The 16,496-nt window shown below is 41.7% G+C and overlaps 1 protein-coding gene across 5 annotated transcripts in view; it reads right to left on the reverse strand.

Annotated features, from left to right (window-relative positions):
* Positions 1-686: 686 nt before the first annotated feature.
* ATAD2B (ATPase family AAA domain containing 2B) overlaps positions 687-16,496 on the reverse strand; it is a 546,820-nt gene continuing 531,010 nt past the window's right edge. For all 5 annotated transcript variants that reach the window (XM_069236016.1, XM_069236015.1, XM_069236018.1 and 2 more), the window contains one exon: positions 687-3,910. In XM_069236016.1, coding sequence (XP_069092117.1) covers positions 3,869-3,910 — 42 coding nt within the window. In that variant the 3' untranslated portion in view covers positions 687-3,868. The remainder of the gene's footprint in view (positions 3,911-16,496) is intronic.

The raw sequence follows: 16,496 nt of genomic DNA on the forward strand, positions 1-16,496 counted from the left end.
TTATTTCCCTACCTTTCTAGACTCTCATCCCTCTGGTGCATGAAGCTAACTGGTCACTGCAACAATTGCATCAACAATGAAAGAAAATAGAAGAAAACCTTTCAAAAGAAAGAGAACCATGAAAGAAAGTGACAGCTATCAAAGAGCACTAGATCCTTTCTTAAGGGCAGGTGATTTGCCCTTGTCATCCTCTTCCAACAAATCTACAACCACACTTGTTTGAGATCATGTTGTTAATGTTAAGCAATAAACCACAGAAGCCTGATGGGGATACCATTATGTGTGGTCCTTCAAACTTCTGTTGTGGTGCATAGGTTTTGGGGGGGGGGGGGTCTTCTATAAAGACCAATATTTATAAAATACTCCACATATCATCTATCATTGAAGGGGAATGCTTGAAAGTTGAAGTTATAAGGCTATACTGCCACACAATCCAGGCCTACCAGTAGAAATAATTTCAAAAACAAAAAGTGCAAGGTTACAAGAAAAAATAGTACCTCTTCAGGATAGTTGAAGTGTTATTGGAAATATATGAACACCTTACCCTGTAAATATTGTTTCTTCTGAAAATGGATAAATGAAAATGCTGTTTCTTCATACTTGTTACAGTCACATGACTTGGACATGCTGCAAAAATCCTGTTTGAAAAAAAGTCTTTAGGCAACAAAATAAAGGAAAAAACGATATATTTCCCCCATCATATCTTTATTCAAGTATTTCACAGCAGTTATATTACAAATTACAGTAAAGTTTCAAAATTCCAGAAGTTTTAAAAATTAAATAACTTATTTCATAGCTAAAGTAAGTTGAAGGTCAAAAATGTAAAACGTCCAATGGTAACACAATTCTGAATAAAGCTACAGAATCGAAAATATATCAGTTGATGAAAAAGGTTTACTGAGCCCACAACGCAGACAAACATGTAGCAGTGGATGCATAGTAAACAAAAACAAATGTACAGAATACAAAAGGTAGCAGAACAAACAGAAAAGTCACGCAATTTGTTTTCCCCTAGAGTACACAATATGTTTAGCTATCCAGCTTAACATTCTGTCTCAGGAACACTTATGTCGCAACTTAATTAGAAACGGGAAGACAGTATGGAAATGAACTCACACTTTTAACTCACTGGCAAGTGCGAAAATCAAGTAACATTAAAATGTCAACACCGAAAATGGCCACAGGTGAGAGACTCAGGTGTTCTCCTTGACTGGTAACAATAAGCAAGGACCTGATCAGTTTTGTCCAATACAGTGCGTGAGCCCAACAAATAAAGTCATACTTTGCTTTGAATAGAATACCACATTAGGGGTTTACGCTGTAGTTTTTAAACAAGTTCAAAATTGGAAACAGAACGTTAAAGATGTTACCTCCTTGAAAAAAATCAAAAAGTTGTGAAAAGATGATGTTGAGACAACAGAGAACTTTTAACCCTAGCACCATAGCATATCACCAAAGAAAACCGTGAGGGTGCTCTTTGTCCCAGAAGTGAAGCACAGTTTTATACAGGCCTGCAACATCAGCAATTCTTTGACAGAAGGTAACCAAAGAGACAAATCAGTTAACATAGGTGGTTTCGCAGTCAAGGTTAAACAAAATACTGATCTGCTCAAAGAATGATACTTGAGATAAAAATGCACAATGTCCCTTACAGCGAGATTTCGAAATGCTCAAATGTTAAACCCCTAAAAATGTAAGAACGAGTTAAAAAATATATGCATGTGCATTCTTGACAAGTGCTAATGCTAACGTGTTTGCACATTAAAATCAGATTTTCTTTTACAGTAGCACACATGTTTGCTCCTACCACTTAAAACGTCTGTGCAAGTCAAATCATTCGTTCCTACTTTTCTTTCTGTTTTGAACAGCAGCAGAGTGAAACTTGCAAAGCATATTTTACCCAAAACTTGCTACAAAAAATTGGCTACACTATTTCTTAAAAGTTTAGTCTGTAACAAATTCCATCGAATACAAAAAGCAGTCAGGTTAATGTATCTGACAGTAAAATGTCATAACCAGTAATTATGGTAATAAATATTAATGAAAAAACATGTGAAACACCATATACTTACAGAACATGTAAAGTGTTGTCAAAATCTTCTTATACTATACAAAAGACAATGTGTTTCTACATGTGTTGCATTTAAAATTGTATGTATGGCTGCTATTTTACCAAAGTGTTATTACTAGTTACAAACAGTAGTGGCGTATAAGAACTTAAAAAGGACTGTATGTTTTAAAAAAAAAAAAAACATACACACACACACACAAAAAAGCACAGCGGATTACTGCAGTTAGCCAAGATGGAAAGTCTAGATTACTTTTAGCTGAAGTGGTCTACTACAAGTCCCTCAGTCATCACAAATAGAGAAATGTACCTAAGCTTCAGAATGTAAACCTGATAGAGCAACTATTTGGCTCTGTAAACAGTGATGTTATCTAAAATACAAACGGCTGAGGTATGTAATATTAACTGCAGTACCTGAACTGTCTTTTCTTCACACAAGAAAAAAGTAAAAAAGGAACAAATAAATCTGTTGCATATTTTGAAAGAAAAAACTGTTGGAAAAGAAAAATAATCGTAGTGCCAATCAGCCATATTCAAAAAGACTTAGACATTTGTTTTGTGATTTGGGAAAAGAGACTGAAGTAACTTTCCAATTGAGAACATGTGGTAAGAATTAGATTGTTTCTTACATCTCAATCTGCACTGACTGCAACTCCTAAACTACACTACAGGCTGAACAGTAGGAAAACTGAATTTAGTCCCACGGTCAAGTCGAAGGAGGAGTAGGGGTCTTCAACATCCTTTTTCTAGATCAATACTGGTATTCATTTTCTGACATTTTTACCATTTCAATAGTGATTGCTATTTTGAAGGCAAATAATTTCCTCTTACCAACAACCACAGAAGTGCTTGAAAATGTGCATTTATATGCTGCTACGGCCAAGACAGAACAGTTATGTTTCAATGGCATAGCACCCAAGAATTATTACCTACTCATCTTTAGGTAAGCAACACCCAAAACCACTGACATAAATGCTTATAAATAGAAAAATTCTAAGACTTGCACCTTTGTGGGAGGAAATATAGGCTTGACATATGGCCAACATAAAATGGAAGAAGTGATCTCGGTCTGGCGTAAGAACTACCTCTCCCACGAACCATCAAAAAACACGGTTCAATACATGTAAGAGTGGACAGGGGTTTGAGCATGTTATAAAGTCTTTACTCCTTCTGGAAATTGTTAGCCAATCTTGCAACGTACAGCAACCGAACGATCAAACTTCTGTCCCTTTTTCAGTTGGATAAAAAGGCACAGTTAAAGGCAGTCCCAAATAGCCTCATTTTCAAATGCCGTCCAGTTTCTCCAGCTTTCCACAAAAGCCATCATTGCCACCCTTAAAACAAGTACAAGTCCAGTTGCAAAAGCACATCACAAAAAAATGCCAGAAGAAAAAATAAAAATAACACACTTCCGTTTTAAAAATCAGTATTTTGAAAAGTTGCTGAATCCAGTTTTAGTAGTCTCCCGATCTGTGCCACTTAAAGTTTTCCCCACAACAGTGATGAAAAAACACAGAAGCAGGACTAAATACATTTGCTGTAGCACCAAAACGAGTCCACTCGGGGGTTTACAGGTTTTCCGCTTTGTGAAAACAATTTGATCTGGAATTCTGTTTGGTTCTTGTAGGCTGGTTACTTTCAGATACCTGAGACAATAGCACCAAGTTTAACAGAGATCAACAGAAAAGCAAGCACTTATGACCAATGCTCTGCATAGAGTTGGTGCAATTGGAAATCGAACGGCTCAGTAGAAGAAAACTCTCGCTAGAGCATTTTGAGAGTCCTTTTCTCTTCTAGTCGTCACAGGAATGTTTCAAACATCTTAACTGTTCTCTCCATTGCCTGCAAAACAGCAAATATTTTAAACATATGAAAAATGTAATAACGATAGGGCAATACAAATAACTCACTTCTGAGAACGGTAACACTAATTTTGCATTTTGGTTAATTAACCGCAACAGAGGAACAAAGACCCTTTCAAAGCAAGAACTAAAACATGAGCCGCAGAAATTCATTTCTGTTCGACTAAGAGCAGAAAATAAACAATGTATTTTAGCAGATGAAGTGAAATAACGGCACAAGATGAAATCTCTGCTTCCATATTACTGGAGCCTAGGTTTCATTATCGATGGTAAACTAACACTGCAACCACAAGCAGGATCAGCAGTGACTAAATGCACCTTCTTACACAAAATGCTGAGGAAAATTGCACAGCATATATTCTTCGAGTCAGGGAAATTGACAGTGAAGGCAAGCATTTCCAGACTCGATTAATAATAGCTCTGTCTATGTAGGTTTGCATAACACCATTCGACATAATATTAAAATAACACAAAACGAGGCTGTGAGGTTGGTATTTCAATTACCTAGAAATACATAGGCTACTCAACCATTAAAAAAAAAAAAAATCCACCAAGTGAACGAACAAATCGTGTTTAAAGTTCACTGCAGTGTAATCACAATATCATCATCATCATCATCATATACTTTATTCGACCATAGGTCATAAAAGTTACACATTAAATCGTACAAAAAGAGTGCGTTTGTTCCATTATACTTTCACACTGGCTTAAAATAAATTTTAGAATAAAAATAGCTTCTCTAAAACCTTCAAAATCCGACCCAAGATTTAAAAATTTAAAGTGCTAGGTTGATGTTACATAGTGATACAGTTCCTTGATAATTTAGATAGCATACTTTGACATGAAGAGCCTGCTCCTGGCACAATCATCATATAGGCAAATTTAGGCACTGCCAAGTCATTAGAGACACCAGCACAGTGAAATAAAAAGCTTATATAGTAACTTAAAATGGATATCGGATTCATGTTAAGATGGCACGAATACCAGACAGGTGCATAAAAATAACTCTTTGCGGCTAGCACTAGTGAAAAAAAATAGCAGAAACACAGGATGATTACCCACATATTTGTCTGAGAAAAATCTATTCCAAGCCCTGTCCAAACCACATGGTCAATAATTTATCATCATCATCAACTTTGTTCGATCAATGACCATAAAACACATATAACAAGATAATAAAAAATTCTTAAGCAAATAAATAAATACACATCTATAGATTGGTGTAGAAACATTAGAACAATAACTTAAATTGCACATATGACTCTAAAACTTATCTATAGAAGAGATGAGACCTTAAATTACTTTTTGGAGATGGCATCGTATGCGCCAAGCTGTTGCTAAATACTTGCTTACTGAAAGAATTACGTTGGCTGAATTGTGGCTTTTTAGAACCCGTAGAGCCAAAGAGCAGTTCTTGAATCCCATGTCCCTGCAAATATTGCGGATCCATTTTAGTTGCGGAATCGCATAGGCTGGGCAAAAGAACATGAAATGCTCGATGGTTTCGAAAGTACTGCCACAGGCAGGGCATATATCGGGAAGATTAATCGACCCCCACCTATGAATCAATGACATCAGGGGCAGAGAGCCAAAACGAAACCTTGCATATAAGCTCTTGCCCTGCAAATCCGGTATAACATCCAAATAGGATTAAAACTTTGGGGACCATTTAATATCAATGAAGGAATTAGTTAAGCGGCCGTGGGATTTGTGGGTTATGTAGTTGTCCTTAACATAAGACCAATAGGTTAACTTTAAAACGTTTTTATGCCGTCTCTCTAATTTATGGGGATTTTCCCAATAATCACCCAGACCCAATAGCCGGAGCCAATGGGCCACGTGGCGAATCCAGGGTAGAGTATTAGCGTTCAGGCATTTCAATAGATCGAGTAATGCGGTTTTATATATATCTAGTTCGGGGGTTATCCATAACCTGATCCAATAAAGGAGGGGTCTTAGATTAGCTAGATCTGCTACTCGGCTTAACCCCAGATCTAGAAATAATGGAAGCAAGGGTGTAGTGCGTGGACATGCAGTTAAGGCCCTTGCAAAGTTGTTTTCCCCCACACTGATCTTGTTACAGTTAGCGCAACCCCATACCTCCGCTCCGTACAGGGCTGCACTTTGAGCCTTAGCTGTATAAATTTTTATTGCTGGGGAAACAACTTTGGTAGAGGTGCTTTGATAGAAACGCAATATAGATGAGGCTCTGTGTTGTAGGAGCCCTGCACTTTTTGTAATCTGCTCTTCCCATAATAGTTTGCTGGTTAGCCTAACTCCCAGGTAATCTATAGAGCTTACTTCCTTCAACGGTACTCCCTCAATATGAATGGAACATTTTTTCCTAGGTCCCTTGGATAACACCATCAGTTTGGTTTTGTTAATATTAACCTCCAACCCATGATCGCTACAAAATTGGTTAAACCGGTCAACAAGGGTTTGCAACCCCATTGGTGTCTTAGAAATGAGGAGTGAATCATCGGCAAAGAGCAGGATGGGGATTTTTTGAGTATTCAGGGAAGGGGCATCATTCTGGCCTATGGACACAGCCTTTACTACTTCGTTGATAAATATGGTAAACAGTAGGGGGGCTAGCACACAACCATGGTGAACTCCCTTTCTGATTGGGATCCGCTCTGTCAGTTCGCCTTGTTCACCCCACCTCACTTGGGCATAAGTGTTCTCATGTAGTCGTTTTAACAGGAGTAATAGATCCTCTGGGACTCCCAATCTACCCAGCACTTCCCACAGTTTGGCTCTCGGGACCAGATCAAAAGCCGATCGCAGGTCTATAAATACCACATACAGGCATTGCTTGGCCACAAGAACATATTTCCAATGCAATATGGCCAATCGGAAGACCTGGTCTATCGTGCTAGTTTTTGCACGAAACCCTGCCTGTAAATGGGAAAGGATTTGATACTCCTCAACCCAATTGATTAGCCTCTGCAAAATTTGTTTAGCAAAGATCTTTTGTAGGTTGTCTATAAGGCTAATTGGCCTATAGTTAGCTGGAAGATTAGCATTTCCTTTTTTATAAATGGGTATGATCCCTGCCCCCTTCCATGTACCTGGAATTTGCCCCCCTGCAGCTATGCTATTTGAAATGGCATTAATATACCAGGACCAGATGTATGGTTCCGATCTATAAAGATCTCCAGGAAGCTTGTCTGGTCCAGGTGCTTTACCAGGTTTTAGGCTATTTATAGCCTCAAGGGTCTCTTCTACTTTAAAGATGAGGCAACCCTCAGGAACACACTGGGCCTCCACTTGGAGGGCCATGCTGGAATTTGATTCCAACAATTTTGTTGGAGAGTGGACCACATTGGTGTCCATTGGGCCCTCTGGTAGGGCGTAAAGAGTAGTAAAATGCTCTACCCAGCTTTCTGGTTGAATATGGTTGCTGGGACAACTCCTACCTCCATTTTCTCTTTTAGACAGGAGTTCCCAGAAACGCTTGTTATTCTTCTCTCTGGAAGCGTCTAATAATTCCTGCCACAGGGAATCCTCCCACCGCTTTTTTGCGTTAGACAAAGTTACTTTGTAAAGGGACCTAGCTTGTTTAATTTCCCCCTGGGAGCCAGACATTACTGCTACTCTTAACCCAGACTTAGCCTTTGAGCACCTCTCGTCGAACCATCCCTTGCGTGCCCCTTTCCCTTCATGTGACTTTGACCGCCTTGTTTTATAAAAGAACCCCCGTAGCTGAGTAGTCATGCTGTTGTGTATTTCGAGAATCAGAATATTCCCCACTGCCTGATCTTCATACTCAGCCAAACTATTTAAGAAAATCTGATATATTGCTCTAATATGGTGAGGGTTGGACATCACTTTTGGCCAAGTAATCTTGGTGAATTTATTGTTCCAGCAAGGAGGCGGAATTGTTGTAGCATAGTTGTTAAGTGTTCTCCTGAACATTTCTCCAGAAAGGGTAAGGAGCAAGGGGAAATGGTCACTATCACATCTAACTTCTACTTTCATGTCTACCAAATGGGGCCACAACCTAACATCGACCAAGAAGTAATCAATAGTGCTTATCGACATGCCCCTTTTAAAAGTAGGTGCACTGTTCATATCGGATGGAGTTCTACCATTACAGGCCCTAAGGCCATGGTTTAAACATAATGTGGCTAGTTGCATGGCCACCCGAGATTTTTTGCAAGGCCGGGTAATAGAGAATTGTGGGATCCCCCACTGCTCATCTTCTTCATCAGTTAAACCACTTATGAGAATAGAAGGCTTGAAGGTACAGTTAAAATCTCCAGCTATGATTAGAATAGTTGAGGGGTGGAGGCTTCCCACAAATTCGGACAGAATATCCAGGGTGTGGGACTCGGAGCCATATGGGACCGATCGTATATAAGCATTAACAATAACAATTGATAATCTTCTGTTGAACGTAATACACATGGCTTTTAGATCTACAGAATCAATTTCCAAAGGCTTATAGTCACACTGCAGATTCTTCTTAACAAGTAATAAGAGCCCACCTTTTGCCCGGCCCCTCCACTTCTCTGGAGGTATAGCAGGTGCACTAAATGAGAAATCCATCTATATAAGTAGCATCCTCTGCCCAAGTTTCCTGAAACAAACATATATCTATTTTTTTAATAAAAGAGGCCCATTCACCATCATCTAGTTTCTTTGCCAGGCCGGCAACGTTCCATGACATAAGTTCTAACGTACATTTATCTTGGTTTATCGCCACGATTGTGCATCCAGCATCTACCGCGCTCGAGTCATTACTGCAAATATTTAATGATGATGCTTTATCATCCCCCATCAAATGTGAGGCCTTGGAGCGGGTCATCACATTAGTTACTAGTTCAGTAGTCAGTCATACAGGATTAGGCAGCGGCCTGGGATTAGCTTCCTTCCGAGCAGCACCTCCACGGGATTTAATTAAACCATCGAATCCTGCCGGTCCCATGGCTGGTCCAGAATTATGTGGGTGTAACATGAATCTTATTCCCCCCCGGTTGTTGCGTTATCCAAGTGGGTACGAGAATCAAAGTCCATTAGTTGTGTCACCATATACTTATCTTCAAAATAGATAGTTATTGTGTCAAAATTGGTCCCTGTGATGCTGCTTCTCTTGGCCGATATTATGTCAGAACGAATAACAGAAAGACAACTTCGTCGGGAGCGTATCCAGTGTATGACTTTGTTAATCAAGGAAGCTTGGTTCTCAGCTAACCCTGACGATAGTTTTGGAACATTAGTCAATTAGATTTTGTTTGTTCCCTGACTTGTAAGCAGGTCCTGTTCTTTATAACTGTACTCTCAATATTGTGGCAAGAGAGAGTGATGGTATTATAGGGGATCTTGTGTGACCTGTTGGGGGTTTGTGTAAAACTGGAATCTTGGACTATTCCCGGTGGGTCGGGTCTACTGGTCCCACCTCTAGCTCTGTCACTGGTTAAATTACTTGACCAGTTACCTTGGCGGTCTCCGTGTCTAGGTACATTTGTAGACCTCCTTCTGGGCCTCATATTGTCAATATTGGGATCACAGCGATAATCTTCCCTCCCTTGAGGAGCTGTCCCCCCTCTATTGGGGAGACAAAAATTATCCCTTGACTCCATCCCCTTTGTTGGGGCAGATAATGGGAAAGCTTCTTCCCCCCTAACCTCCCCGCAAACTTTACAAAACCCTGCACAAACACGGTTGCTCTTCATAAGATCTATTAGTACTAAAACCAATCCCTTAACTTCATCGACTCTCTGAAGGACTGTAGCCAGGTTGTCTCTACTAGCTGCAGGTTCTTTACCTTCCGACTCGAACTGGGGGATCGGTGAGATAACACTAGGGTTGGGTATGCCAACTACTGGCTTGCACTTAGGCACACTCGTGGGCACGGGCGAATCCTCTATTGCTGATAGAGGTTCAAAGCGGTGAGTACAGAATAAGCTAGGGACCACCTTGATCACCGGTGTCAGTGGTGGGAGAGTTGGTGTATGTGGTACATGTAGGAGACCCCACTGGGATACTGGAGGACTCGCTATGTTATTAGGGGGTTTTGGGAAGGAGCCCCTACAGTTATGCGGGCCTCCATCTCCATCATCCCCTGTTATGGTGTCTATAGAATCCCTTGACCCCTTCTTTTTAAATATATATGGGATTTTCTTATCCTCTCTTTGAATTATTTGCCCTTACAGTTGTTTGTGTACCTAACATAGATTCAACTTCTTTAACTAGGAGGTCTATTTCATCCAATGGGTTAGACCCATTGGGTATACCTAGATTCAAGGGTCTACTTGGGCGTTTTTTTGCAATTTTAGTGCCCTTGGATTGCGCTGGTAAATCTATAGCCTTCCTTTTCTCCATATTTGGAAGATGCCAGTAAAATAAAATAAACACAAAATACAGTGATGAAAGAAAAAAGAAAGGGAAAACAGCTCCCTTTCTTTTGAGTTCAGTGTCCTGTCACTGGAGTAACTGGCCCTGCCTCCGGCCTCAGGACGGGCGCAGAGCAAAGTTTAAGGGCTCCTGCCCTGACTGCTCCTCCCCTCGAATGACACGCTTCTATGTACTTGTTTAGTGGGACCCTCCGAATTATGACCAAATTGCAGTTGCAGTGGGAGAACTTAGAGGAGGGACTAATGAAGGAAGGGCTGAGTAAAAAATAGGCTTCTCAATTTAGGAAGTGTAGAATAGTGCTATATTCTATACTCTCTTAAATAACAAGTAGATCTCTTACTGCAGGTGAAAGAGAGGGGGCCCAGCCCAGCCTCCTCCGGTCTCTGACGGGCTAAGGACGGGCCCGCCCTTGGCCCGGGCTTCGCCCGCGCGCGTCCCGCGGCGGCGGGAGCGCAACGAATGTTTTAAAGGGCTCCTTGCCCTGACGTATGGCCCCTCCTCCTGCTCCTCCAATGCGCTACCCGCGGCGGCGGGAGCGCAACGAATGTTTTAAAGGGCTCCTTGCCCTGACGTATGGCCCCTCCTCCTGCTCCTCCAATGCGCTGCCCGCGGCGGCGGGAGCGCAACGAATGTTTTAAAGGGCTCCTTGCCCTGACGTATGGCCCCTCCTCCTGCTCCTCCAATGCGCTGCCCGCGGCGGCGGGAGCGCAACGAATGTTTTAAAGGGCTCCTTGCCCTGACGTATGGCCCCTCCTCCTGCTCCTCCAATGCGCTACCCGCGGCGGCGGGAGCGCAACGAATGTTTTAAAGGGCTCCTTGCCCTGACGTATGGCCCCTCCTCCTGCTCCTCCAATGCGCTGCCTGCGGCGGCGGGAGCGCAACAAATGTTTTAAAGGGCTCCTTGCCCTGACGTATGGCCCCTCCTCCTGCTCCTCCAATGCGCTGCCATTATTGAACAATATTGAATGGCTAGCACCCAAATTTGTGACCAAAGAGTAGAGAAGTACATTCTCACATCTACTTTAGGTCGACACATGTGAACTGATTTATTGTCCCAAAGTTCCACAAATCTAGATCCAGTGGACGTAGCTTTGCAGCACTGGGCCCTGAAATCTGGAATTCCCTCTCAGATAACATTTGCCATGCAAATGATTTCAGTTTATTTATGTATTAATAAAAGCGCCAAGAAACCACCTGTGAACATAGATAAGATCACGGGGAAGGAAATTTATGTCTTCAGATGAGAAGCAAGAAAATGTCAAATATGGAAGATAAGAACTTAAAAGTAGCAGTAGATGTAAAATTATATATATATATATATATATATATATATATATATATATATATATATATATATATATATATATACGGATAGGGAGACTTATTCTACTAATCAAATCTAGCTTTGTATTATGACTTCCACCAGCAGCTGTTGGGATGTGGTTGTTTAGTAGTGATTTGTTAGAGACCTACTGTACTAGTGCTTCAAACTGGTTATTAAGAAAGTAAGAAGAGTTTGATGAAGCTGAAGATCTTTGTAGTGTGGAATGATCATAGGTGGGTGTACCGAAGGACTGATGTTTTGCGTTAAGTTGCATAGTCTGCTGTTCCTTACTTAGTATACGCCAACGGAACTACTGGCCAATTGTATATACATGATTCAATTTTGAGTGTGCGAGAGTCATATGTTAAAGCTAGCTTTATCTGAAAGTTTCTAGGATGAAAGCTGATGTGGTAGGTAATTAAAAGCAGTTGAGTTTACCGCATTTTGACAATTATGTGGTTTTGGTGCGGTGTTGTGCGCAAGAAAGTCTGATTCTTGGGGTTTTCTGGTTGTAACATTTTCTATTTGGGGAAGACAAATTATAGAACAATTACATTGCTGGGTAGAAAGTGTTGTTAAAGAGTATCATTATGGTGACTATGGGAAAAGTGTTGAGTGCCTGTGATATGTACGGTCTACTGTATACTGAGTGGGTGACTGTGGGGTCATCTTAGCCTTGGTGATGCAATAGTATTTGCCGAACTTGTGCCTTGTTGCATGTACGTTAAGTGTCGCAGCAAAGGGGAAGTGATGATTCTTGAAGTGTGCTGCAGAAGAGCACACAAAGAGAGAATGGCAAAAGAAAGAGTGCAGGTTACAAGTCATGGTGTCCCTGCTCAAAACGCGGCATTCCAAAGATTATGAAATCATGCAGCTTCAGAAGAAAACAGTGCTGCACATTAACATGTATATAGGATGCATAGAAACATAGTATGTATGCGTAATAGACAGCAGCTTACCTAAAAGAGACACAGAAAACCAAGCAAACACAAAAACACACGAACATTCACTAACTGCAAGCAAACACAACCCGGTAGGTGAATGTAAGACTGTGGGGGTGATCAATAGATGTCTGAGTATATGGTTGGCTAGATTAATGCAATCAAGTGAGGTAATTCTCAAGTAAGCAACTACAGTTAAATGTTGGGGTGATCTTTTTTTTGTTATTTCTCTTGTAAACTAGCCTGGCATTTGCAAACTCTCCAAAGCATAGTAAACCTTTTTTTTAAAGAAAAAAATATATACTTTAAAAAAAAACCAAAAATGCAGCTTTTTTTTAAATCACAATTTAAACTTCATATTTTTTGCTAAGCTCAAAAAGCTATGACGAAAACTTGAGAAGGGAAATACTTGCACAGCTCTAGTAAAGAATATGAGGGGTTAGGAAGGCACAACCAGAGACTGGGATTAAAGAAGTTAAGCAACCTATTTGATCGAGTGCCGCTGTGCCATCACCAGATAGAAAAACGTGGCCAAGAATACAACTATGGGATCAAGAAAAACATATCCAAGTACTCAGCCCGGAACTGGGGCAGAGACTAGTGCCCAAAGCAGAATTTGTGTATAAACCAATCTGAAGGACAGCAAAGCAGACAAACACCAGACCAGACAAGTGCCCTTCATCAGACACACACTCACCTTAAGTTAGACCGGAGCATCATGCAAGAACTCCAGGTCTCACAACAGAGGGTAGGCTATTTTGGGTGGGGTCTGGGAATGAAGAATTGCCACAGCCCCCTATACCCATCTTCTTGCTCAACATCCTGATGGCGCCAGAGAAAAAGCACAAGACCAGAGCTCCTTAAATGCAGTCTTCACACAGCCATCATGCATCCAGACCAACAGTCATCCGCAGACAAACAATAAAATAAAAATCAGCCTGTAGCCAACATAAGGACCATATCATTTAGCGTAAAAACAGGATGTAAACGCATATGGAGGTCCAGCCATTGATGCAATGCAGCATTAAATAGCACAAGAAGAAAAAATAATGGTGCATGATGAAAATATGAAACATAAGCACTTTTTAGACATGAGAGGTATACAGCGCATACAAATCAAACTATGCTGCGCATGAAGGGAAGCAAAGCAAGGGCGCAGAAATGTATGTTCATTAAGCATGGTCCGACAACCAATCCTCATAGCATCGTATTCAAAATACAGAGCTTAATTTGGACTGCATAACACAGTATATGCAGGAGTGAAGCAACATCGGACTTCATGGATGTTTAGCAACATCCTCGGATAGAATCTCAAAGAACAAGCTACCTACCTTCAGTACTACTGTTTCTTGTGTAGCTGTATTTCCCAGGTGTCAGACTGGATCCAGAAACCTTTTTCTTATTACTGATGCACGTCAGTAGGTGGCTCAGTGCAGCTCCCCACTGATGCCATTAAGCTCCAGAAATGACATATGGATCCCATAAAAGCGCCACTCTTGTGCACTTATGTCCGCAGCTTTCAAGACTGACTGTGCCCCCAAGACTGGAGCCACCAAACAAAAACTGGCAGACTGGATTCCTAGACCTGGGATCTTATTAACGGATAGAGGTCAATCACAAAACAGGGAGGATGGGAGATGCGGTAAGAAATCTGCAGCTAGAGTATCTGCCTGAAAGAGCGTTATGAATGGTAAGTAACCTTTTCTGATAGAGCATTCTAGCTGATGATTTCTCTACATCTGAATAGATACCATAGCAGTACCTATTGGAGGCGGGTCTGACAATGGACTCACACCAGAAAGTCCCAGAGGAAAGTTCCCCCCCCTTCTTGGCAAACCTGGCTGTCCAGACAATAGTGCTTTGTAAATGTATGGACACCCACATAGCTGCCTGGCACACGTCTAGGACATGGACTCCACATGCTAACAAAGTGGTAGCAGCTTTAGTCTAAGTAGAATGAGCCTGCATTCCTTCAGGAGGCTTTTTCTTCACCAGTACCTAGCAGCTCTTAATGCAAAGCACAATCCAGCAGAAAGATGGTACATTTCTACAGAGCTTTGCCTTTTTTCACTCCAGTGACTCCCATACAGAGCTGATCCTCTACCAGGTGTTTTTTGATACAATCTATGTAGAAGCTCAGAACTCTCTTGAGGTCCAAGTGGTGGAGTCCCTTCTCCTCAGAGGGGTAAGGTGGAGCACAGAACATTGGCAGAAAGATGGTTTGACCGACGTGGAACAGTGTCACAACCTTCAGCAAAAAGGATGCCCTAGTCCACAGAACCAGCTTGTTTGGGAAAAAGGGGATGTATAGCAGATTACCAAAGGGCCGAAACTCAGTTATGGATGTCAATGTAACGAGGAACACATTCTTGATGTGAAGGAGCTGTGGAGTGACTCAAATGGAGTGACTATCAGATGGGTAAGAATGATATTGAAGTCACACTAGAGCATCACAAAAGGAGACGGGAGAACAATATGCTGTAGCTCTTTCAAAAATCGCATCATAATGAGTCAAGTAAACAATGAGGGTGAGAAGGCCGAAATATAACCTTTTACCATGCCCAAACAGGATTTTCCTGGGCAAGAGATTTAAACAAACAACGAGACGTCACACAGATTTGCCTGGAGGGGATCAAATTAGAGTGCTCTGCACCAAACCACAACCTTGTCCCAATGATAGGTGTATACAGTTTTCATCAGGGGACACATGACTCAAGATGAATCAACCTTCTCCAAAGAATGGTCGAAGGAGTTCAGTTGTTGTTGCTCAATCGCATGCATGAAGGTGGGGAGTGCGGAGGCCAGGGTGAAGAACCTGACCTTGCTGCTGGAACAACAGATGCTCCCAGAGGGGCAGCCTGATAGGAGGACAGATGCTCAAGCCCACGATTTCTGGATACCATATCGTCTTCAAGTACCCACATCGGAGCCACTTGGATGACTTGGACCAAACCTTCTTGAGAACTCAGGGCTTCACTAAAGGCGCAACACACCTTTTTTGTAAATATTTCTTTATTGGCATTTTCATGTTGTTACAACAATAATTAAAGGCACTTATAAGTGGAAGCGCTTACTTCAGCATACGAAATAATGATAATTATGACATTATAACAAAGGATCATACACCAATGTGTAGGGATGCGTGATGCAGGCAAAACACACCTATGAGTGAGACACACCTTGGAAACTCCCACACTGACACTTCATGTTCTCACCAGTGGTCAACGGATCAAGCCAAGGTTATTCTCATTTGTGTCACTTCTGAGTGAAACTGCCATTCGTGATCCACTAGCCTTTGATGACTAAGTTCGTCCACCCTGGCAATTAATAAGTCTGCTAGGTGGTCCACCAATAAGAATATTGTGCTCATGGGTCCGTGACCCCACCTTGCCCTGTTTGTTGAAGTACCGCTTGCTGGTGGTGGTGTCCATGAGCACCAATTACAGCCTCCTCTTCATGGATGGCATGAAGGCTTTCAATGGCAAGCAAATGATGCTCAGCTCCAGATGGTTGATATAGAGCTATGACTGCCAGAGACAAGCGGCCTCTGGTCTTCACCTCTCCTCCCATCCCAGCCCTGAAGTGACGCATGGGTCACCACTGTCAGCTCTGGGTGGGAAAGGAAGAGTGGTCTGCTGTTGACCTAATTGCGGTTCAGTGACCACAACTGCAGATCTTTCTCAGTCTTCTCCATAATCTGGCTCAGGTCATAGAGGGCCAATTGATGTTGGGCCCGCTGGGTCTTCAGATCCCACTGCAGAGCTTGTATGTGCCACCTGGCGTGCTCAACCAGCAGAACACAGGAAGCCATCGGTCCTAGCAGCCTTAGCCTCCATCTCTCTAAAATCCAGGACAGAGGTTGAAAGATTGGGATCATAGCCTGAATGTCCTGGACTATTATTCCTGGGGGAAAGGCATGAAAATGAAAGACCTTCAGAATG

The sequence above is a fragment of the Pleurodeles waltl genome, chromosome 5 (genome assembly GCF_031143425.1).
Source record: "Pleurodeles waltl isolate 20211129_DDA chromosome 5, aPleWal1.hap1.20221129, whole genome shotgun sequence".
NCBI lineage: Eukaryota > Metazoa > Chordata > Amphibia > Caudata > Salamandridae > Pleurodeles > Pleurodeles waltl.